This window comes from Crocuta crocuta, unplaced genomic scaffold, assembly GCF_008692635.1.
Source record: "Crocuta crocuta isolate KB4526 unplaced genomic scaffold, BGI_CrCroc_1.0 scaffold36, whole genome shotgun sequence".
NCBI lineage: Eukaryota > Metazoa > Chordata > Mammalia > Carnivora > Hyaenidae > Crocuta > Crocuta crocuta.
Window position 1 is genome coordinate 16,467,983 of NW_027532203.1, and position 25,261 is coordinate 16,493,243.

Sequence of the window (25,261 nt, forward strand, 5' to 3'; positions counted from 1 at the left end):
TCCCCCATTCTGGGTACACAGTGGGATGATATTTTTCATGGTGCTTATGGTTGGGTAGGGCCATGTGACCAGGTCTGGGCAACAAACAAGGAGGGGGAGTAATGTGTATCACATCTAGGTTGGAATGTGGACTTGTCAGTGCAAGGCTCTCCAGGGGTCCTTTTCCGTCCATCACAGTGACTGGGGAAAACGGCAACTGCCCCATCAGGCTGGGTCCTGAATGGGTTGTTCAAAGTTACTGAGAATAGGTTGTCACCGCAGCATTACCTAGGCTATCCTGATTGATATGAAGGGACAGAGCTTTACCTGTATGGAATGGAGAGAAAATAGAAGATAGAGAAGGTACACAAGAGAGGCAGGGGTGGACAGCAGTTCCGGCATCTCAGCTGAGCACACAGACACGTCCACATCCACCGCGCTCATTCCTACCACGCCTGTAACACCCAACACAATCCGCCCACTCAAGGTGTGCTTTCTCCTGCTGCCCTGACACCCCAACATTACACCCAACTTGCGAACACCATTTCTTGTCTCCCTCACCCTCTTTTCTCCTCCCTTCTGTCTGGTCACACATCCTAACCGTTCCTGAGGGCACAGATCATGTCCCATGTCCTGCGAAGCATCTTTCTACTTACAGAGACCAACAGGACCACTCTTTGGAATGACTGCACGATCTGTGGTCAGGTTGCATCTTTGAGGCACTTCACTGGGTGCCCTCAGCCTGTTCCATGTTAACTGGCCTCAACTGTATAGACAGGCAGTGAGCCCAAAGGCTCCAGTTTATATGTGTCCTCCAAGATCCCAGCAGATACTCAAGAAATACTAAATAGAGAGCAGTGCCATGAATATATTTCTTAAATATCCACAGAAGCTGAGTAAAAATCTGGGCACTTCTACTAAGCTTTCATTTGTACTAATGAGTTTAAGTGGCACTGGGCCAAATACTAGAATTAATAGAGGGCAGCAAGAAAACTGGGAGAAAATTCCTTCTCCCCTTTTCCGTGGGTCAGAGGTAAGCTGTGTTTTAGAGGCTCATCTCTGCCTACTACTGGCCGTCACTTGGATCAGAGGCAATGTTGGCACCTAGAATAAACCTAGGCACAGGTTGGAACAGGTATTAGGGAGAGTAAGGGAACAGTGGAGAAATCAGGAAAAGCCAGACTTGCTGCTACTTTTAGCAGCTATTTGTATCCAGTTGCTCTTTTCTGGAGACCCAGGAACAATGAAAGAGATTTCCAGAGAGGTTCAGAGAAGTCTATTGTTTCGCAGAAGAGGCATGGAAATGTGTGCCACACCTGGCTCAACATCTGGTTCTCCTGGCCCTTGGGACAAAGGCTCTTTGCACTCCTTCCTGAGGCTCCAATGTGCTATGAGACAGAGAAAGTGCCCTTGCCCTTCTCTCATCATTCCAGGGAATGTGGGATCCCAGGCCAACTGCCAGGACTCAAAGACCTCACTTCTAACACACCCACATCTTTCCCAGGGCTCGGCGTGAACCTTCCTGATAAGGAGATGTGCCCATTAGGATCCCAGTGAAGATTTCATCACCTTGTTCAACAGCCAACACCACGGGCTGATAAATTCTTCAGTCAGGAAGTCCTTCTCAAGGACTAATGAAAGGCTCTGATGTACACATTCATTTTCTTTCCTTGGCACTTCTGTGCAGACAGAGAAGAGTTGCTAGCTCCTGACCTCATACAACCTCTCATATGCCTTTGGCTTTCTTCCCTGAATGCTAAATCCCACACTGGTACCTTGAGACATTTTCTAAATGCACGGGGTTGCAGTCTCTCATACCAGCTACTTTCCTGCAAATCATCTCCACAATGATTCCCCTACTACAGTGAAAAGCTGGAAATGATTGCAACTTCCTAACTCCGTGACTAGGTGATGGACGAGGTCTCTTGGAAAGAGGCTGCCAGGATGTAAAATAACCCCAAATACAGCCAAATCCCAATTGCAGGCAGTTGGGTAAGCTTCTTCAGGACTATCTGTAGCCCATTCTCCTCTGAGCCCCTGCCTCCCATCTCATGGAACCTAACCCACCCTAGGCTACCCCCACTTTGTGCCTCTAAAAAGGGTCAAAGAAGACAATGGTTTTTCCCATCTCCTCCTTGCATTCATTGAAATGACAAAATATAATCTCAGTGCATGGCTAATCCCCAAATGGTGCCTACACCTGGGCTATACATTCAGGACACGATTTGTGACCCACCACCCAGAGCTTCCTGGGCAGAATGCAGAATCTCAGCATCCTCCTTCTGACCCCACTTTCCTGGGCCCATGTGGCCAAGGTGGAATGCTCACTTAGCCAGCCACCCCAATCTTCAAGTACCTTTAGTTTCCTCCTGAAATTCTCCCCCATGGGTGAGCGTGGGGTAGCAGATCTTCCCCTACCATCCCAAAGACCTTAGAAACAGCAAAACTGGTGTGGCCAGAAGAACAGGGCCCACCAGGGACTGACTGCGTGGACTGGGCCTGGGCCAACTCAGTGCAGTCTCAGGAATCTTAACTGAGTGACTACTATGTGTAAAGCCCCGGGCCAGGGGCGGTCAAAGATGTAGAGGGAGCCCTAGCACTCATCTCAAGGTTGACCGGCTGCCTGACGGGATAGGCAAATGTATGTGGAACAGCTTGACTGTAACATGAATTTGAGTGAGGGTGCCTGCTTGGATGAAAGGGGGCAATGAGAACAGTGAGTGGGCTCATGGGGCCAGTGCTCCTGCCCCTGGTGGGCCAGGATGAAGGGAGCTTTGAAGGATGTACCCATGTACCCATCAGAGCTGCACCCAGCAAAACGCACCCTTCAATGGCAGCTCCTGGTTCCCCCTCCATCAGCGAGCTACTTTAGGACAGTGTAGGTAAGGGCTTTCCTTGTAACGCAGTCACTTAAGAGATGCTGTCCAGCTTTGATTTCTCTATGTGAGGGTATCAGAAGATGGCTACTTCATGAGGGAAGTAGCTCTCAGGGCTCAGGGCAGGGCTCCTGCTGGCAGGAGCATGGACATGAGCCAGCAGGGGTCGCCAGGGACAAAGGCAACACTCTAGAGCAGGCATAGTGATGAGGAGGGAGACGGCCCTGACACCGTCCAGCTGCCATGCCAACCCCAAATGCCCACCCAAGCTGGTGGCGAGAGAGAAATCTCCACCTTGTTTATACCACTCTACTGTGTGTACCCTAAATTAAGTGAATCACTAATGTCCATCAGGTCTTTCATCACTGAACCAAGAAGACATTATTTCAGCCAGACTCCTGCCTCCACCTACTATGCATACAGCGCCAGGGTACAAAACGTGGCCTTCCATCCAGAGGGCTTGGCTCAATCCCAGCTTCCCTGCTCGCCCCACTTAGGTTCCTTAACTCTGTGACAGCTGAGGTCGGGTCACCCTTTGGACACCTACCTCTCCCTGTCCTGAGCATACCTTGTCCCTTACACGATGTATCTTGTCCTTCTAACTAGATGGTAAGGCCCTTAAAGGCAGGGGCCATATTTCAGGTGCACGCAGGGCTTAGCGCCAAGCCTCTACAGACACTCCCTGGCTGACAAATCTATGGGAAATCCCTCCACAAACACCCCTGAAGTCTCTGGCAGGTGGGGGTTTCCTTGGATCTAAGCCGCATCACAAAGCAGCCTTCCCTTTCACCCCAGAAGATCCCCACTACCCACAAGATACAAGGCACAGGGGGCCAAGGCCATGGTTGTCTCAGTGCCCTGGCTGCCCTTCGGCTTCTCCCCCTCCCCTTTCCTCCCTCTGAGATGATCAGATGGAGGGACTCTACTTGGGGGCGGTGGCAGGGCCGAGAGCCCCATGACTTGCAAGAGGTCCCTCCCAAAATGGCCCCATCCTCTGGGTGCATCAGGGAAGTAAGGTAGGTTTGTATTAACCAGACCCCATCTCCACCTTCCTGGGGCTCTGCCTCCATAACGAACCTACGTCTGTTCCACCTGCGAAGGAAAAGTCTAACATGAGCCTTTTACAGCTTCTTCTTTAAATTCAGTTGCATTTCATCTTGTCTAACCCCGCTTACTCCAAGGTGACTGCGAAGCTGCTCCCCAAAGGTGGGATTGGGGGTCAGCTGGTGCTTGTGGTGCCAGAGTGCTCCCTCCCACTGGCCCCCAGCCCTGCTCCATCAGCCTGTGGTCTGGCCAACTCCCCACCCACCATATTCCAGGGGCATGAACCTGACCATGAAAGGAAGGCTTGGGGTGACAGAGGCAAGTGGGAGCATGAGCCATTCTCAGCCCCCCTGAATCCTGTTGGGAGTGACAGGGGAACTAGACCAGAGGGAACTGGTGGCAAAAGGGGGCCCAGAAAAGGTGATACAGGAGAGAGGGGAAAAAAGGGAAGAATCCGGAAGATTCCAGAATCAAGCACCTACTGACCAAATAACAGAGAGCTAGCTTTTTGGTCTCTCATTAATCAGCCGTTTGTGTCCCCCATCTAAGAACTTCAAGTCTTCCCTGGGACCCTCTGTTCCTTGAGTCCCCAGATCCCAGCCTACCCCTGCCGCTGAAAAGTTAGGGGAAAATTTATGTAGGTGCCACAGGCCATTGGCAGACGGTGCTCCTGATGTGCTAGGCCTTAGGGCACTTAGGCCCTAGGGATTCAGCAAGGATAACACAGGGTTCCTGACCAAGCATTGGCAATCTAGTGACAAGGACAAAAGTTCTCCATAGAAAGACACCTGCTAGAGTAAGGCAAGATAAAGAGCCAAATGGGGGGAGGGGATAGTGAGAGCCCCAGGTTCAAGTCCCAGCTTGGTCAGGTCATTACACCTCCGTGGACCTCAGTTACAAAATGGCATGGAGAAGGGGCGCCTGGGTGGCTTAGTCGGTTAAGCGTCCGACTTTCACTTAGGTCATGATCTCACGGTTCGTGGGTTCGAGCCCCGCATCAGGCTCTGTGCTGACTGCCAGCTCAGAGCCTGGAGCCTGTTTCAGTCTGTGACCCTCTCTCTCTGACCCTCCCCTGCTCACGCTGTCTCTCTCTCTCTCTCCTAGAAATAAATAAAAACATTAAAAAAAAAATTTAAAAAACAAAATGGCATGGAGAAGCGAAGGACCCTCAGAGGCTATTGAGTTTCCTGATTTTTATACGAGGAAGTTGAGGATGAAAAGACTTTCACCACGTTTGTGGCAGAGCACATAGGGGAACCTGGGTCTCGTGCTTCCTCCCCAGGGTTCTCCTTAGAGCTTCCTACCCAAGAAACAATGAAACACACATAAACATCTTATAGCTGGGAAGGAACCTATCTGCACACATCATGGTGTACAAAGCTCTGCAACCTAAGGAAGATCTAGAACTGAGGCCACTGACCATCTTCCCTTAGGACAGAAGAGATAGATGAGTTGATTTAGCAGGTGCCATGGGACAGAAGTCTAGCACAAACAAGGGGGCTTGGGGCAATGTGTGAAGGAAGTTACTTTGAAATTCAGAGCAGTGAGTGCAGGAGCCCATCGAGGCTCCCCATATCTGGCTGGACAGGCACAGTGTGGGGCTGAGCTGATGGTTGCAGATGGATGTTTTTCTCGGCCTCTAATCCCATGGTTTCCCATAGGTAGGCATGAGGTACAGCGAAGATGGCTGGATAACCCAAGGGTACACAGAGCCTGGGGTTCACCAGAGCTGCCGCCTCTTCCTTCCAGGCTGCACAGCCCGTGCCTGTGTGGCTCCCCCCCCCTCCTCCCCAGGGATCTCATAGGCAAGCAGCAGAGAGAAACAGCGGGCTCCAGCAACCTGGATGGCTGGTGTGTGTGTGTGTGTGTGTGTGTGTGTGTGTGTGTGTGTGTGTGTGTGTACACAGACAGGGTGCTAACACCTTATCCCCACATTCTGCCCCTCGGGGTCCTCTGCAAACCTGAAGCAGAAGTGATCTCAAGTGACCAGCACCATAACCCTAGAGGTCCAACTCTTGGTGGGATCTACCCCCCAGTGCTGCCATGTGAGCCTCCAAGTTCATTCATTATACTATTCCACATATCACCTATGCACTCTCCTCTCAATGGACCTGCAGTTGTTCGTAGATGTTGATGCAAACATCATCAAGTGATGAAAATATCTGACGAGAAAAAAAATCTCAGGAATCGATGGATTCTGAGGAGGGGGTGCTTCACTGTGGGCTGGGGGTTCAGGGAAAACTTTCCAGAGAGCAGACTGCACCCTCCTCTCTCCTGTTTCCTGCTCTCTCCTCAGCACCACCTCTTAGGAGAGCCATCATGAGCCAGCCCAGGAACCCAGACAGACAGGAAAACACTACAACCCCCAAAGGAGCACAGGGCGGGTCCCCTACCTGCTGCACGGGCGCTCGCCCTCGAGAGAAGGAACAGCTGCTGTCCAGATGTTCGCTGCAGTCCGCTGTCCACTGCGGGGGAGAAATGGGTGGTCAGCGATGGCTGGACACAGAGGCTCATCCTCACCCTGTCTGGACCCTCCAGGTCTGGCCCTGCTCTTCGGCAGTCGAGCCAGGATAAAATCCTTCTTGACCATTTGCGGTGGCAAATCCTTCCCTACCCTCAGGTCCACGTTGGCATCTCCAAACGCCACCTTGCGGTGACCCTTTCTGGTGTATGCTTGGGGCAGGCCAAGCTACTCCCCTTCACCTAAACCCACTGGAGTGATGGAGACCCAGATGCATTCCAGGGTCAACCACACATGACACAGGGTAATTGCGTTTTGAACAACAAGGACCTCATCTGATTGCCTGGCTGGCTTTAGCCACACCAGCCCTGCACAGTGCCAACGTTAGAGCTAGAGGTGAGGCAGATAGGTGTGGATCTTCCCATATACCCAGCTCCAGCTCAGTCCCGGCACTCACCCCTCAGGAGTTCAGACACTTGGGGTGCCCCAAAATGTGGTCTGACAACCACTTGTAAGAGATTCCCTGAAACGTGCTGCAAGGCGGTTCCTAAGCCCCACCCTCCACCCTCTGAATCCATGAGGGTGAGGCTGATCTTGTGCCTTTTGACACGCCTGAAGTCTGAGAGCCACTGAAATCCGTAGATCTCCCAGGCTTGATTTTGTTATCTACAAAATGGGGCCAGCGAGGCTGGGCGACAACAGAGTTGAAATGAAGGACTTCTATAAACTTATAAAAACGCTGTAGAGATATGAAGTAGTAGTAGCAGTATAGGTTTTCCTTTATAAGGTGCCATCTGGCTATCTGGTAGTGTTGTTATTATTGTGTTACACCATAAATTAGCCTCTTAGGTTAATGTTGAACATTGACCTTGTAGACCCTGTGTGATACATGAAAAGCAGAGGAGCCAAATATCTCTGTTTGACATACTTGCTCAAAACTGTGAGCATGAATGGCTCAAGACCAGTGCAGTCACGGTTTTGTAAAACCTTAGCTGTCCATGCCCTCCTGACTGTGGGTCAAGGGCATGGGTATAGCGCTGATGACACAGGCCAGTACAAATGTACTCTACAGCAGCGCTATCCAAAGGAAATAATATGAGAGCTACAAACAGGAGTCTCAGATGAAATTTTAAATGGTCTAGCAGCCAGATTTTATTTCTCTTTAATGTTTATTTATGTTGAGAGAAAGAGAGTGTGTACATGCATGCCTAAGTGTGAGAGGGCTGAGAGAGAGAGAGAGAGAGAGAGAGAGAGAGAGAGAGAGAGAATCCTAAGCAGGCTCCACGCTCTCAGCACGGAACCTGACACAGGCAGAGCTGGATCCCACCACCATGAGATCATGACCTGAGCCGAAACCAAGAGTGGAACACTTAACTGACTGAGCCAACCAAGTGTCCCTAACTTTTTCCTTTTCATTTTTTTTTATTTATTTTTTTAACTTTTTCCTTTTTAAGATATAGCTGCTAGGGACACAGGGGTGGCTCAGTTGGTTAAGCCTCTGACTCTTGATCAGCTCAGGTCATGATCTCAAGGTCATGCCCCATGTTGGATTCAGTGCTGGGTATAGAGCCTGCTTAAGATTCTCTCTCTCCCTCTCCCTCTCCCTTTGCCCTCCCGCCCCATACTTGTGCTCATGCTCTCTCTCTCTCTCAAAAAAAATGAAAAGGAAAGGTTAAATTAAATAATATGTTACATTTATCTCAATATATGCAAAATATGGTCACATCAACAGGTAATTCACAGCAAACATTATTAATGAGATTTTTTATATTCTTCTTTCCATACCAAGGTTTTGAAATCTACTCAGAGCACGTGTCAGATTGCACCAGCCACATTTCAGGTGCTTCAGACACATGTGACGAGCGGTTATTGTATTGGATGGCACAGCTCAAGGAAAATGGCGGGGAAGCATTCCCAATCAAGTGTGCCCTCTCGCCCATGTCTGTCTCATCTCCATTCTGCATCGCAGAGGAGCTAACCCCTGCAGACAGCACTTCCCAGCCTCCTGGGGCAGCTGGCTTCCATCTGGGATCAGCCACTGGGAGATAGGAAAAAGGGAGAAACCAAGGCACTTCTCCCCTCTCTCTATGTCTCAGGTGGCACTACCAGTAGTGACTGGGCCTCCTTCATGGCTTCAGACCTCACCAGATAGGCCTTCTGTGCATGACGCTGACCCCTAGGCTCTGGCAACACCATCTCCTCCTTTTCTGCCTCAGGGCTGGAGTGCCACTTGCTGATCTCTGGGTTATTTAGTTTCTCAGCTCGTTTGTCACCTGGGTAACCAACTGCCTGGATTAAATTCTCTCTCTGGATATTTGCAATCTCAAAGCACCTCCTCCCAAGATATTCATTAATTATATTCATTATTAGTTATAATAAATATATTATATGTATTAATTAATTACAGGAAGGGAAATGAGAAATCCATCGGACACCACAACCAAGAGAAGGAGGGATCACATTGCCCATCACAAAGCACATTGCTGTCATGGACATCCCAGTATGATGCGCTGAAAAGGGAACGTTGCTTGTGAGGTGCTCTTGTCAAAAATGGACAACCTTGGGGTGCCTGGGTGGCTCAGCCGGTTAAGTGTCCGGTTTTGGTTCGGGTCATGATCTCATGGTTGGTGGGTTCGAGCCCCATGTCAAGCTCTATGCTGACAGTTCAGAGGCTGGAGCCTGCTTCAGATTCTGTGTCTCCTCCTCTCTCTGCCCCTCCCCCACTCATGCTACGTCTCTCTCTCAAAAATAAACATTAAAAGTATTTTTTAAAAAATGCACCACCTCAGTCTAATCAGTAGGAAGGATCAAGCAACCCAAATAGATGAACTTTCTATGAAGTAAGTAACCAGCACTCCTCAAGTCAAGGTCATTGGACATAAGACTCAGGAAGTGTCACGGACTGGAGGAGAATAAGGAGACCTGATGGCTAGATACCAGTTTGGATCTTGGAACAGAGAAAGGACATTCGTGGGAAAACTGGTGAAATCTGTCTACAGTCTCATTATACCAATGTTAAGTCCTTAGTTCTCATTATGGCACCATGGTTATGTAAGGTGTTCGTATTATGGGAGGCTGGACAGGGGTATGGGAACACCCTATACTATTTTTAAAAAATTTTTAACGTTTATTTATTTTTGAGAGAGAGACAGAGTGTGAGTGGGGAGATGCAGAGAGAGAGAGAGAGGGAGACACAGAATCGGAAGCAGGCTCCAGGCTCTGAGCTGTCAACCCCAAGCCTGATGTGGGGCTCAAACTCATGAACTGTGAGATCATGCCCTGAGCAGGCGTCAGATGCTTAACTGACAGAGCCACCCAGGCGCCCCGACCCTATACTATTTTTACAGCTCTATTTCAGAATAAGAAGTAATACCTATATGTACATATACACACGTATTTTTGAATAATATATACAAATACACAAATGCATGGATATATTTGTATAAAATGTCGAAACTGCTATGAAAGCAACCCCTCTCCTTTATATACTTGCAGTGGTTCCTCCTTTCCTGGGCGGGGCGGAGCCGACAGGGTAGGGCGTGGCCAAGACAGGCAGCAACTGTTGGCTGGGGAGACCCCTCATCCCATCCTAGGACAGCCTCCCGCAGAAAGTCTCCCCCTCCCGTCCCCATTTCCAGATGTCCCAAACACTTTGCCCTCAGCTGCAGAGCGCTGAGGTGACACCTCACAGAACAAGGACTCGTGGATGGGCACATCTCCTGGGCTCAGCAAGGCAGGGAAAGGAGCCTCCAAGGCCCCGCCTGCCAAGCACGCGGAGAGAAGGCCGGGGCTTCACGCGCTGCCAGATACAGCCTCACCCCCGGTTAGGCTTTCCAGGGGCACTTCCAAGCTCCCTGAGACGGCTCTGCTTTGTCAAAGTCATCCTTAACCAGAAGCATTTCCTGGGTGTGGGATGGGTAACAAGCGTCTCCCCCTACAGGTGAAGGGAGACGTCCAAAGGAAGACTGTGCCCTTGGCGGGGGGGGGGGNGGGGGTGGGTGCAGGGCAGGAAAATGGGCACATGCGGATTCCTGGAGAAGCGCGAGACGGGGCGTGGACGCAGGTGGTGGAACCCTGGCCGGCTCGGAGGCCGACTGCAGCGAGCACGAGTCTCCGGTCAGGCGGCAGAAACCTTTTCTGGGTAGACAGGGTCAGAAGGGGGGCGACCCTGCTAGGGGAGGGCGTCATCAGAGGCGTGTTAGGGAAGGCTAACTAGCCCGGGTGGGAGGCAGGGGGAAAGCAGGTCAGGAGGCCAGAGTCCAGCGTTCAGGTTTCCACTGGGAAATGTGGACGCAGAGACGGAAATGCAGTGGATCCGAGGGCACAGTACAGAGAGGCAGCAAGCAGAGGGGCTGATCTCTGAACGAAGGCAAGAAGGTAAAGTGTGCAGAAGCCCACCCCAGAGACCCAGCCGTGATGGATGCAGGCCGGTCCCGGGGCCAAGCTGTTGGAGAGGAGGCTGTGGTACAGCTGTGTGGAGCGTTCCTGACCCCGGGGGTGGAGGGATTAAGTGTGAATCCCTGCACCTATAGCACAAAGCTGTACCCACTGAGTTTGTGAAGCTCCCACCTCCCATCCCTGACCACGCAGCAGCCCCAGGGACCTCCTCTCCTCTGCGAGCTGCTGCCCGGTGCCCATTTGGGATGAGGGTTCCTTCCTCGGTCAAAGCCGCATGGGGAACTCTCCCTTCCCCACTCCAAAGCTCCTCCCCACCTCTGCTGGGATGCTCCTAGTCTGCAGCCCCCACCTCCTGCCTCCCCTTCACCTTTTTTGAGCCATTGCCTAGAAATCTAATCTCCAGATACAGACCTTCCCTGAACCTGTCCTTTATCTGTAGGAGAGGATTCCAGAATGCAGACAAGTGCCCTCACTTCAAAGCACTCTCATCTGTCCCACCCCATGCCTGATTCCAACACTAGAGCGTGTCTCCTTCAAGGTAAGCTGGTTTACAGCTAGGAGCCAATCCTCTGCGGGAAGAAGTGGTGTCCTTCTGAAAAGGTCATTGAACACGGAAGAGGCAGGAAAAGTGGGAAATTTTTATAAATGGAAACAATGAACATCCAATTCACAAGTGGTGGTACGGGGCCCCCGCCGTTGCTGCTATAACTTATTTCTTACTTTAGGAAGCGGAAACACAGGTGGCACAGTGTTAAGTTTCCATAAACAGGAGTACAGTTGTTTATTCTATATCAGAAGAGATGCTTATTCCATTATCCTTTGCTTGTATCAGTGCATTTCAATTATTTCACAATACAAAAAAACTTAAAATCAGTTCTCTGTCATTTGCGCTCCAAGAGGGACAGTATTTTAGGAGCAGACTTGGTGAAAGACAGGGGAAACCATCGAGCACAGTGGGGGAGGCTGAGGGTGCTAAAGGTGAACCACCCCACTTCTGAATGGTACAAAGTCCCCCCAGGGACAGTACTTCCCGATGCCCAAGAATATTACCAGGTTAGAACCAAACTGGCAAGTTGACTCCCGTCAAAGTGATAATTGGTAAAACCGCATCCATAAACAAACAGATGTACAAGTGGGAATTTAGACTATAGATTCTATAATGATAAGGATAGTGTTTCAAGGCAGGGGAAAGGAGAGATCATCGTAAACACCGGGATGGAGACAAATGGAGGAAACTGAGGAAAAACTACGCCGGGTCTGCCTCACGCTATCCATCAACAGCACCTTCCAAGTTGATTAGGCTCCAAGAGACAAGTTTTAAACTGCATCAAAATCTAAAACTTCTGTGTGACAAAAGAAATCAAGATGAAAATGAAAGCCAAGTGAGAGGCTATTTGCAGCACCTACAACAAGAATAATTCGCCAGAATATATAAAGGTTTCATTTACATCTAGGCACTGTTCTAAGTTACACATGTTACTATGTTACACATAGTAACACTTACTCTTCATGGAGATCTAGGCACGTTTATCATGCCCACTTTGCAAATCTGGAATCTGAGGCACAGCATAACTTACTCAGGGTGACACAGCCAAAAAGTGGCAGTATGAGTAAAGGCATAAATAGCTTTTAATTCAAAGAGCCAATAAAAATGTTGGCTACTAAGTGTAATGTGTGATCTTGGATTAGACACTGAACCAGAATTTTGTAAATTGTAGTAAAATATACAGAACATAAATTTTACCATTTTAACCATTTTTTAAGAGTAGAATTCAGCAGCATTAAGTACATTCACCTCATTGTGCAACTGTCACCACCATCCATCTCCAGAGCTTTGTCATCCTCCCAAACTGAAACTCTGTCCCCATCAAACACTAACTCCCCAGGCCCCCCTTGCTCCTAGCTAACTGTCAGCTCCCCATTCTGCTTTCACTCTCTGTGGACTTGACTAGTCTAAGTGCCTCACAGAAGTGGAATCATATAGTATTTGTCCTGTTGTACCTGGTTTCTTTCTGTAAACATAAAGTCCTCAAGATTCATCCAGGTTGCATGTCATAGGATTTCCTTTTTTCCTTGAGCCTCAATCCTAGTTCGTTGTATGGATAGATCACATTTTGTTTATCCATTCATCTACTGACGGACACTTGGCTACACCTTTTGGCTGCTGTGAAGAACGCTGCTATGAACATGGGGGTGCAAGTATCTGCGCAGGTCCTTACTTTCAATGTCTGGATAACTATATATCCAGAAGTAGAATTGCTGGATCACATGGTAATTCTATGTTTAAGTTTTGAGGAATCTAAAATTTTTTTTTGCTATAAAGTGTATAATTGGGAAAACTGGTGAAATAGAAGATTAATTATAGATTAAATAATAATACTATTTCAGTGTTTATTTCCTAGACTATGATTATATAAGAGAATATCTTTGTTCTTAGAAAACACACACTGAAATGTTTAGGAATAAAAGGGAATCTGCAACTTACTCTCAAATAAATCAAAAAATCTCTTTATAGAATCTCTCTCTCTCCCTACCTCCCTCTTCTCTCTCTCTCTCTCTCTCTCTCTCCTTCTCTCTTCTCTCAGGGTGATAGAAAGAGAAAGAGGTAGAAAGCAAATGCTGTAAAATATTAACAACTGGCTATTCTGGGTGAAAGATAGACAAGGATTCTTTGTAGTATTATTGCCATTTTTATTTATATCTGAATTTACTTCAAAGTGGAAACTCATTTAAAAAGTCAGCATTATCCAAGGCTTTTTAATCAAGGGCGTGGAAGGACCACCCAGAGAGCAATTTGAAGGTCAAGTGGGAGCCACTACTTTCTGGCAATGCCCAGAAAGGGGACAAGACTTCCTCACGGAGCTCAGGCATAGGACAGCCAGGAGCCGAATCTCATCAGTCTAAAGACTGAGCTACTCAAAGTCAGAAGCAAGTCCAACTACTTCCTTTACTCTGGGCACATGGGCTCACTGACCAGGAGAGAAAGAAAAAGGGGAGTTAGTGGGAGCACAGACGGTTAGCAGCCCACTCTCCATCTAGAAAAGCGTTGTATGTAAGGGGGAGAAGGTGCTGTCCAGGGGCTGAGATCTGAGACAGGAAGAAAGAAAAGAAAACAAGTATCTTAAAAAAAGAAAAAAGTCCCCAATTTTCCCATTGTAGAGGCAGCATAATGTAGTGATTAGGGGCTTGAGTTCTTGAAGCAGTGAATCTTGAGTTCCTATTCCTGCTCTATGAGTGATTCTATGACCTTGGATGAGCCACTTTATTCCCCCACCTGTAATAATGAACAGACTCTACCAACAGTAGGGAGGTTAAGTGTACGGCAACTGGAGTGAGACCACCCGGTTCAAGCCTCAGACTGGCCATATACTTGCTGTGTGACCTTGGGCAGCTTGTTCAATTTCTTTGTGCCTCAGTCCACCCCTTCCCCAGAAGTTGGCAACAATAAAAATACATTCACAGAATCATTGTGAAGAGTAAGTGAGGTAACTTGGACACCCTTGAGCATCCTTTGTTAGTTCCTGCTCATCTCCTCAGCCTCACGGAGCTCAATATTGGACCCTCTACTCTAAGCCCCTCCCCCTTGACCTAAAATGCCATCCATATGCTACTACTGACAGACGTTAAGTCTCAGGGTCATTCCTCTCCTCTGAACGCCACCTTTCCACATCTACCTGCTTGAGACATTAGTGCTATGTTAAACCTTCCATGCCCCAAAACTGAACTCTCAATGTTTGTTCTCCAAAGCTACTCTTCTAGGGTTCCCCATATCTCGTTTCTACAAAATCTACCCTTCCATCTGCTCAGGCTAACATCCTCAGGGTTATTCATTTAAAAAATGACATTATTGGGGCACCTGGATAGCTCAATAGGTTAGGTGTCCTAGTCTTGATTTTGGCTCAGGTCATGATCTCACGGTTCATGAGTTCGAGCCCGCATCGGGCTCTGCACTGACTGCATGGAGCCTGCTTGGGATTCTCTCTCTCTGCCTCTCCTCCTGCTTGTGTGCTCTCTCTCTCTCTCTCTGTCCCTCTCTCAAAATAAATAAACTTTAAAAAAATCATGTTATCTGTACCTTTAAAGTATAATAAGAATCTGACCACTTCTTACTACCTGCATGATGACCCCACTGCTCCGAGTCACCATCACGTCTTGCCTGGACCAACCAAATGGCTTCCTGGCCTCCCTGTCTCCTTTCCTGACCACTCCCCACTGCCAGTCCCTCGCCATAGCCTATTCTCCACACAGCATCCAGAGTGATCCTATTTAACCAGTCACACCATGCCCACCCTCTGCTCAAAACCCCCTAGCACCTCCCAGTCTCACTAGAGAAAAGGCCAGAATCCTCAGCAGGGAGGAAAAAGCCCTGCAGGAAAGATCTGGCTCTTCCAGGACACTCCCCTTTGCTCATATTGCTCCAGCTGACCCACCCACAGGCTGTTCCTCCAAGGCGGGCACCCTCCCCAGCCAGAGCTGGGCCATCGCATTCCCAGTTGGGCTCATTCTCTCACCTTCTTCAAATCTTTGCTCAGAAGTCTAAGTAAGCCACCGGGGATGGCCCAGCACTACCCCCTCTCCTGCCCCACCCAGGTGTGTAATACCTACTAACATCCTATTTCCCTCTTGTCTGCCATCTGTCTTTCCTCATTAGAAAAGAAGGGCTGGGGGTGGGGAGGTAAGGATTATGGTCCATTCTGTTCTTGAGTTTATCCCCAACCGAACTAGGGCTTGAACGAACAAATGTTAGCTCTAATTATACTTCCCTATTTAGCCAACAGTGACTGGCAGAAAAAGGGCAGGTTTAAACAATTATACTTTATGCCAAAAGCCAACAAAGGAAGTCTAGGAGATCATGCTAAATAAACAAGTAGGCTAAAAATGCATGTACACTAGAAGTCAATTTCGTAAAAGGTATATAAAGGAAAAAATAATACACAAAAATGACATTAGATTTTATCATCAAGTTATGGTGGGCTTCTTCCTCTGTTTTCTGATTATCTCTAGTTTTCCAATTGCCGCTTTAAAAGTAAAATATAATTGTAGGGGCGCCTGCATGGCTCAGCTGGTTAAGTGTCTGACTTGGCTCAGGTCATGATCTCACGGTTCAGTTCGTGGGTTCTGGCCCTGCATAGAGATCTCTGCAGTCAGCGCAGAGCCCGCTTTGGATTCTCTGTCCCGCACCCCCCCCACCCCTCTCCCACTCATGCTCACTTTCCCTCTCTCTCTCAAAAATAAATAAACATTAAAAAATATTGAAAGTAAAGTAAAATTTTAACTAACTAAAAAATGGCTGGTAATCAGGTTTAAAAGCAACCTCACTAGAAATTAAGAAACTTCAAATTAAGATGCCAAGAGATGATCTGTCCCAATACTCCGATGGTGGTTTGAAGAGCAGACCAGTGTAGAAAACAGTCTGGGGATAGCTATTAAGATTGATGCTTCTTCTTGGCATCTACCTAAATAAGCACTTTTATATGCGCATTCAGTACAGTTCAGTACTACTCATTGAAGTACCTAACATTTCTGGGGAGAAATCGAGAAGTTAACCTGAACTCCTATCAATAGGTGAATGTTAAAGCATGGGACATCCATACTGTGGACTACTGTATAGCCATTAAGCAGAACACAGCAGGTATAGAAGGCTGGAAAGACCTCTAAGGCCTAGAGGTAGGTGAAAGATGTAGGTTAATGAACAATATAGTCACTGGCTAAGATTTATTATTTTGAAATAATGTATTTCTATAAGTCATATTATGTATATGTAGGTCAAAGCATTAAAAAAGAGTGATGAAGTTAACTCACTCTTCAGGCAGTGGAATGAGGTGGTAGCTAAGGGAGATTCTATTGCTAATATTAGAAATCTTGTGTCCCATGAGAATGTATGCATACAGTATTTGTGTAATTAAAAATGAATTGTATGCTGTTAAAATGAGTCCCCCCCCCATGCTCAAACACCCCACAATGCCCCTTAAACTCACTTCAGTTAAGCTTTTCATAGGTGGTCCACCACTGAGCACTTCCTCCTATGAGTAGAAGGCAGGGGAGAGGATTCAAAGGACAGGAGGAAACAAAGAAATGGGATAAAAGGAAGATGAGGAAATAGTAAACGGGGAAGGCAGAATGAAGGAAAAACATGAAGAGAAAGAGAAGGGAAACCACTAAGAGTGAAAGATGTCACATCAATCTGATGTTTGCCTCCCATTCTTCACATCTGCATGGTTGCCTCGCTCTTGGTAAGGACGCTTCGCATTTTAGACAAAACCCAGGACCTCCACGTGCCTGACAACATCAAAAAGGACCGTAAGAAGTTATCTTCACCCTCACTTGTTCTTCAGTTGACCGGTTAACAGAATTTATTGGAAATATGCTTTCATTAAATGTATCTACTCTTTACAATGTCTCTACATTCTATTCGTCCAATAGTGGAGGTCAAAGCAGGTGGCCATGGAAGGGTGGGGAAGGGAGCCAGACATGCTGCCCCCTGTGGTCATGGCGGTCAGCCTCAGCAGAGCTTCAGAGTCAAGGGGGAGCTTATAAGAAGGCCAATGCCCAAGCCCCTGCTCATTCAACTGAACTTTACATGGGGTTTGTGCATCAACATTTGTCCAAGTGTCCCGTGGGATGCCCATATGCGGCAAGAGTTGTAAAAACTGCCTTGAAACTTTATGATGATCCACTAGACCATCCACTAATTTCAGGAAGTACCAAACATTTCCCACTCAGGAACATCCTAATTTCTTCCACAAAAGGCTAATGGTCAATGAGATTTAGAGTCCTAATTCTCATTCCACAGGGGGAGATATATCTTAACCACCCAACAGCCTGTTAGTGACAGCCTGCACCAGCAAGAAACCAGAAGTGGGGAAGCCACCACCAAACAGTGTGGTCTCATCCCTTCCCACCTCTGTACCCCAATCTTCTCTCCCACAGAATAGGATTATAATCCTCCCTTCTCCCAAGGACAGAGTGAGGACAACTGTCAGGATGTGACTTTGTGGACTTGGAATCCACTGGAGGGCAGACACTTCTGAAAAGGTATATGGTAGTTGGGGGAAAGGGTATGTAATTTTAAATATGGTACCCCAAAGTGTTGGAAAACTTAGAACAAACATTTTCTTGCTTATGCACCTAAAGAAAAGGAAGCTTACTGGCCCTCTCTCTCTCTTTCTCTCTCTCTCTCCATTCATTCGTTTAACCACACATGCATCCACCCATGCATCTATCCATGCATCCATCCTTCTTCCTAGTTGTTGCTAAAGAAGGGGTGGGGAAAGGAGCACCTGGGTGGCTCAGTTGGTTAAGCATCTGACTTTGGCTCAGGTTATGATCTCACGGTTCGTGGGTTTGAGCCCCACGTGGGGCTCTGTGCTGACAGTTCGGAGCCGGGAGCCTGCTTCAGATTCTGTGTTTCCCTCTCTCTCTGCCTCTCCCCCCCTCATGTTCTATCTCTCTCTCTCAAAAATAAAAAAACAATAAAATAATTTTTAAAAAATGAAGGGGTGGAGAGAACAAAACTGTATGAGCATCGTGAGATATTTTCTTCTGTCAACCGTCATTTCTCATCCTAAAAAAATGACCTCATCAACTAAAAAGCAACATTATTCTCCACTCCCTCAAGTTTTCTCAAGATTTCTAAGATTCTTTTTTTTTTTTTTTATAGAGAGAGACAGAAACAGAGCATGAGCAGGGGTGGGGCAGACAGAGATGGAAACACAGAATCCAAAGCAGGCTCCAGGCTCTGAGCTGTCAGCAGAGCCTGAGGCGGGGCTCGAACTCACGAACCCTGAGATCATGACCTGAGCGGAAGTTGGACACTTAACTGACTGAGCCACCAAAGCGCCCCAAGATTTCCAAGATTCTTAACAATCTTCCTCTTCCAGAAACATCAAAACACCACTTCAGAAAGGCAGATGGAGGCATTCTCTGAGGGTTTGGGTAGGGGGGGGATTGGCTTCCATTTAAAATAGTCATCAGGGCAAATAAAAACAAGCAAAAGTGCTTTAGTAGAAAGACTTCCCATCAAGCTGTGTCAACAGAGACTTTATTTTTTCAAGAAGTGTGTTGTATAAACACATCTAACCCCAGCCTCACTTAGGGTTGTCCACAGCTGCCCCTTCCTCTGGAGCCTACACCCCAGCTGTGTTTGTGGGTGTACAGTAGCAGGTTTGGTGGGAGTGGGATTAAAATGTCCCTCCTGGGCCAGCGCCTCACGGGCAGACCCCGGGATCCTGCCGGGTTTTGCATCCTTCCAGGGACCATCAGAGCACATGAAGTCTAAGGAAGGCACCAGATGTTACGAGTAGCCGTGTCCTCCAGACTGCTTCACAACAAACATCTGTTTCAAAGCCCCTGCAGATGGGGACATCCAAGCATGGCCAGTCCTGACCTATCCCAGGAGCAGGAGCCGGAAGGGCTGGGCCCAGAGTGAGCGCACATCTCTATCTGCTCTGCATCTTGAGAGCTCAGCCATCACCACAGGGAGGTCAGAGACAGCAGGAGGGACCCCCTTCCAGAATTCTCTCCTAAGCGCTGCTCTGGGAACAGAAATTCTCCTATTTTGTAAAGTATCCCCCAGGGGTGAAGCTTCACGGCATCCTCGGACACGCCTCCTTATAAAAGCCTATTTCACGTGGAGGAGCCTCCGAAGGATGTCACCTGAGCTGGAGGTCACCTGAGTCTGCACAGTGCGGGGGGACAGGCAGCACATGCCAGGCCAGCCCCGCGCCCCGTCCACAGGACCTGCTTCTGGGGAAGTCCACTCTGGGATGCTTACACGGGTACGCGCGAGTCGGTTCACCTAATTCCTCCCCTTCCTTCACTACACGACCCAAAGAGGCTCGTTTCCCTTGGAAAATTTCCAGTCTAGTCAGACCGCCCTGCCCCTTCCACTCCTGATTATGATATTGTTAACTGCACAATAAACGTGGTTGACAATTAACACATCATCAGACAAGACACTTCCTCCTTGCAGTCACTTGTAGGCCCCCAGGTCGCTCACCCCCACCTCAGTCCCTGTTCTTCTTGAAGGCTTTGCTCCTGGATCACTGTCACCTTCTCGGGAACCTGCCTTTCTTGATGATGCTGATGTCAGTGACCATGGCTCCTGTGCCCAGCCATCAGCTCCCCCTCCTCCTGATCTCTCCTCTGCCCAAGTGTCCCCATGCTCGTGCCCAGACTTTCATGGCCAACGACCCCACCTCCTGCCCCGGACTCCAAACACCCATGCCCAGACACTTCCATTTTCTGCTAACTCCTTCCAGTGCCAGGATTCCAGCAATTCTCTGACTCCCCAGGAACCCCAGCCCCCAGTCCACTGACCCACCGCCCTTCAGTATCTATCACCGTGTTGGGTTCTCACTCCTGTCCTTCCCTGGCTCAGTGTCAGGGAATGTCACTGTCCTGACTCCCTCACTCCCTCGCCCTTCTCTCCCTCTACTGTCATCACCCAGAGAGACCCCAGTCCTGGCTAAATTCGGTGTTGTAACTCTGCACCAGCACCTGCGCCTGTGCCCTCGTGGCTGAAAGTGGCTGGAGAAACTCACAGCTGTGTTGCACAACCAGCTGTCATTCTGGAAGCAAAGCTGCAAAAGCCTGGAAATCCCCCTCTGTGCTTGTGGGTGAGCCGCTGGGGACCGGAGCCAAGGCCAAGCCCTCTCATCTACAAGGTCGGTGCTCCATCCAGCCTCCCCTCCGCCCCAGACCACTCCCCTCAATGCACAACACGTTGTGAATGCTCCTGTTTTGACCTCACTTCCCCAAGTAACACATGTCCCCCCTTTACAGCAAAACTCCTGTAATACACTCAGGGCCTGTATTACCCTCCCCATCTCCAACCCATCTCCTGACGCTCGCCCCAACCACTTGATGGTCACCCCTCTACTCAGGAGCTCCATAACCCCCCATTGCTCGGGGAGGTCATCCTCAGTCTTCCTGTCCCCTGGTCTGGTAGCCGCAGTCCACAGGGTCAGCCCGCCCGCCCCCATCTCCTTGAACACACCTTCCCGGGCTTCCTGCGCCCCACCCTGCCTGGCCTTCCTTCCGCCTCGCTGCCACTCCCCCTTCTGCTCTCTGGCTGGCTCTTCCTCCCAGCCCTGCTTTCTCCGTGTTGGCAGACTCCAGGGCTCAGTGCTCCCACAGCTCGCCCATGTGACCCCATGGTCTCCCTGACTCATCCCCTCCGACTCTCCCTCTTTCCCTACGCCTTGGCCTCCTTGCCACCCCTTGGAACACTCTCCCAGCAGGGCCTTTGCCTGAGATGTCTGCGCAGCTCACCCCTCCACCTACCTGGGTGGCATGTCTCCTGATATCCTATTTAAAACTGCAAACTCGTCCTGACCCCCATCACTCCCCATTTCCTTTTCTTCCTTTATTTTTCTCCACAGCGATTATCACCCACCCGGAGGATGTAAGTCCCAGGAGGACAGAGCTTTATGCCTCTTTTGCTTCCTCCCGACGCCCAGCCCTAGAACAGAACCAGGCACAGGCTGGGGGCTCAATACACACTTGTAGAGCAAAGAATGGACACATTAGAAGCTTCTACTGATTGTGATTCAGAACTTCAAGGACATGAAGGAAAGCATCACACGCGTTTCCACCTTCTCTCTCGGGCCGATTTTTCTCTCTCCTGTCTCCATGGGGATACGACGTGGGACCACCATGACCTCAGACTGTCTCAGGTTGATCTCTGGGCCCGAGTGCCAGGTTTATTCTGGCTTTTTCTACATGGCTGAAAGTTCTGGGTCTTCTGCCCCCCCTCCCCCCAGTGAACCAGCCAGTTGCAAGTGGCTTTTCTCCAAAGCACGGTAGCCAAGTGGTTCCCCTCTATTTGTCAGAGGAGACCCAGCTTGAGGTGGGACAATGAGTGTAAGAGGTGGACACCTAAGACCCAGACCCTGAAGAGGAGAAGAAACACCTTCGTGTCTCCTTATGCAGGAGACATGCTGCTTCCCTGTAGCTTTTTCACCTCTTATCACCTTTGGCCTTCCAACATTCCTCAGGAAGTAGGATAATGCCCATTTACCAGATAAGAAAAACCAAGGCTCAGGGAAGTGGAGGAGTTTGCCAGACGTCACACAGGCAGCTAGAAGCAAATCTGGAACCAACTCTTGAACAAACATCTACCAGGAATTTACGGTGTTGAGGAAAGACGCATGTGATGCAGCCATTAGTCTTCATGACTCACATTTATTCTCGAGAACTCGAGATTTCCAAATCTTAGCCCACAGTCAGCTGAGTCCACTTTCCACCCAAGGCCAACAGAGACCCCAGGGTGTGAGACTCACTGCATGAGACTCAGTTCTTTGCCCACCAACAATTGCCTGTATTTGAGATCGGAGAGAATGGTCACAAGCTATAGTCTCATGTGGTGTGTATTCTGGAAGCTACAACCTCCAGATCTCTTCTCGAACATAAGCTTGGGGAGGGCAGGGAATGGTACCGAGCACATGTCAGGTGCTCTCTAACCATGTGTTCAATGAATCGCGAGTCTGGCCCAGCCACCCAGCCCGGTGGGATGGAGTAGAGGTGGAGCAGAGGGGCTTCCTGCCTGGACCCCATGCTCCGCTGCCTGGGGCCATCCATGCTGCCTGGATCTGGAACCCCATTCGAGTCTGCCAAGGCCCCCGCACCTACCCAGCGCTCACCTGGGAGATGTGGGACTGGGTCTGCTCGCTCTCGCCGTCCCCCTCCGTCTTGTCGGCCAGCAGCCCCTGCACCTGGTACTCGAGCACGTAGCTGTCGATGAAACGCTCCAGCTCCTCGATCTCCTGGGAGCGGCTGCTCCCAGCCTCAGACGAGGCTGACGCGGCGGAGGAATTCTCCATCCCTCCAGCTCAGGGGCAGTGTTGGGGCTGCAGGAGACAGAACAGCGGGCTCTGTGAGATGCAGCTAGAGGCGGGATGACGCCCCCCTTGAGAACTACTCCCTGCTTCCGGAACATTCTCTCATCCATCACAGCACCTTGGCCTCCCGACATCCCTGAGAAGTCAGTGGGGTGCCGGCTGTGTGAAGAATATGCTGCAACTCCCCTTGTACACCTAGGGAAACTGATGCCCACAGAAGGCAGGTAACTTGCTTAACTGGCCCACACATTAACTTGTGTGATGTTGGGTGTGAGTCCACACCTGGACCTTGCCACCTGGGACAAGGCAGAGGACGGACCCAAGCTCCACTTCCCAACTGAAATTAGCAACATCTACCGCAAAGCAGAATGAGACAGACCACAGGCTTTGATGTCCCTGACCCAAGCACGAGGATGTCCCCAGTCCCAAACCCTCTAAGTGGCCTGGGTCCTCCAAGAAAATGTCTCCTCCTAGGGGCACCAGGTGGCTCAGTTGGTTGGGTGCCCGACTCTTGATTTTGGCTCAGATCATGATCTCACAGTTCGTGAGTTCAAGCCCTGCATCGGGCTCTGTGCTGACAGCTCAGAGCCTGCTTAGGGTTCTCTCCTTCCCTCTCTCTGCCCCTCCCCACCCTCTCAAAATACATACATACATACAAGACACCACACTCTTTGGACACCACACTCTTCTCTAAAGCAGGTCAAGCCTCTAGGCCTTAAGCTGTAAACACAACCTTGCAGCCTTGTTAGGATGCGGCCACCAGGGCACACTGTGCTCAGTCTGTAAGGACTATGAGTGACGGGACATGAGAGGCCTGGTGGTGGTCAGGAAGGGCACGGACCAGGCACGGACGCTGTCTGGCCTCCCTCCACAGGCTTGACTCTCTCGTTAGCCCTGGGGCCCTCTCTCTGTGGCGGCCTGGCATGCTGTGACAGGCATTCCAGGGATACCCGCTGAAGTCTGCCAAGAATACTGCTGTCCTTCCTAACCAGATTGGACGGACCCAGCCACTGCAGCGGCCCAGGCCCGCAAGGACACCCCCACTGCCCACTCTCATCTCCCGAAGCTCCCGCCAGCCCCACCGGAAGTGGGGAGAGCAGGAACCTTTCTCATCTCTGGGTCCCTTCCCATCAGAGACGTTCTCCTTCCTTCAGACAGGCTCTACACCAGATAGGAAGGGGCTTTAAGGCTTATCTCATGTCCCTTTCATCATCTGAAGATGGGTGCTTTCCTTGGAGGAGTCCGTTCAGCTGGAGGAAGCCCAACCCATACGTGGTTTCATCGCCGGAACTAGTAGAAGGCTCTCAAACCAAGAGATACACAGAGAAGACCAGGAGATACACAGAGGACTCTGGGACCACAGGGGGTCACAAGCATCTACAAAGTGACTATTGATGGTAAAGGCAAGGCCCTGGTATGTTTAAAGGAACATTTGAATTTCAAAACCTTGGATGGCTGAGAACTTTTTTAGAACACAATTATTCGCCAATTATCAAGGGTTGGTTGCGTTTCCTATTGTAATATATCCAAGACAGGGAAAGGAATGGTCCTCTGGCATCCAGAAATGCTGGTGAGATCGTGAATGTGGACTCCTCCAGACCCCCGCCAGCCTTTACAAAGGTCAGTGTTGGTAAGGAAGAAGAGCAGGCCGTGTGGACACACACATTCCTCAGTGACTTCCTAGCTCAGGTTTCATTGGCCGCTGCCTGGGGACCGAGCCTCCCTGGGACCCCAGGCCAGCTACAGAGGGGCTGCGCAAGGCTTGCTCTGGGCTCCTGAGCTCAGCAGCCTGGCAGCTCTTGGGTATGTCCACCTGGCCCAGAGGGAAGAGTCCAAAGTTCCAGGCCAGGGTTCCGTCATCAGAGCGAGGGAACCCAGGTGTGGAGGCCAGGGTGTCAGCGGGTCTGCAGGGGGTCTGCTCCGATTGGGAGAAGCATGCCTAGTGGGGCAGCGCCACAGTCAGAGGTGAGGGTGGGGATGTCCCAAGCCCCTTCCTCCCCCTGCCTTCCAAGGCTTACAGTGGGCTTACATCCATCCTAACACCAACGCCCACCTTACCCCTCCTACTCCTGTGGTTGCCCATGACCCCCTCTTACACTAGTCCTTCTCCGGGCCATATGCCATGTGTGGTAGGCAGACCCTAAGAGGGTTCTGGGAGTATACCTTCCCCCAGTTACTCAATCAAACACTAATCTACGTGCTCCTGGGAAGGAGCAAATATAATTTGCAATATATTTTTATTGCAAATAAATATTATTTTTTATATATAAATATAAATAAAATTATAAATAAAATAAATATTTTATTGCAAATATATATTATTGCAAATATATAATTTGCAAAAAAAATAATATATTTGCAAATATAATTAAATTCCAAGTCAGCAGACTGTATGATAGGGAGACTATTCAGGAGGCCTCCTCCAATCCCATGAGCCCCTGAAATCTGGGTGGGAGTAGAGACAGACACCAAGCATGAGAAAGACTACACGCACTACTGCCAGGTTGAAGGAGGAACATGTACAAGGAACGCAGGCAGCCTCCCGGGAACTGAGAGCGATCCCTGGCCAATGACCAGCAAGGAGGAAGGGAACCTCAGCTCTACAACCACAGGCAAGTAAATCCTGCCTAGAGCCAGTGAGGCTGGGAGCCGACATTGTCCCC

The 25,261-nt window shown here is 49.5% G+C and overlaps 1 protein-coding gene across 2 annotated transcripts in view; it reads right to left on the reverse strand.

Annotated features, from left to right (window-relative positions):
* Nucleotides 1-22,603, reverse strand: part of CTIF (cap binding complex dependent translation initiation factor) — a 215,513-nt gene extending 192,910 nt beyond the window's left edge. For both annotated transcript variants that reach the window (XM_077777642.1, XM_077777641.1), the window contains exons 1-2: nucleotides 22,401-22,603; nucleotides 6,293-6,364 (exon numbers count right to left, since the gene is read on the reverse strand). In XM_077777642.1, coding sequence (XP_077633768.1) covers nucleotides 6,293-6,364; nucleotides 22,401-22,580 — 252 coding nt within the window. In that variant the 5' untranslated portion in view covers nucleotides 22,581-22,603. The remainder of the gene's footprint in view (nucleotides 1-6,292; nucleotides 6,365-22,400) is intronic.
* Nucleotides 22,604-25,261: the final 2,658 nt, after the last annotated feature.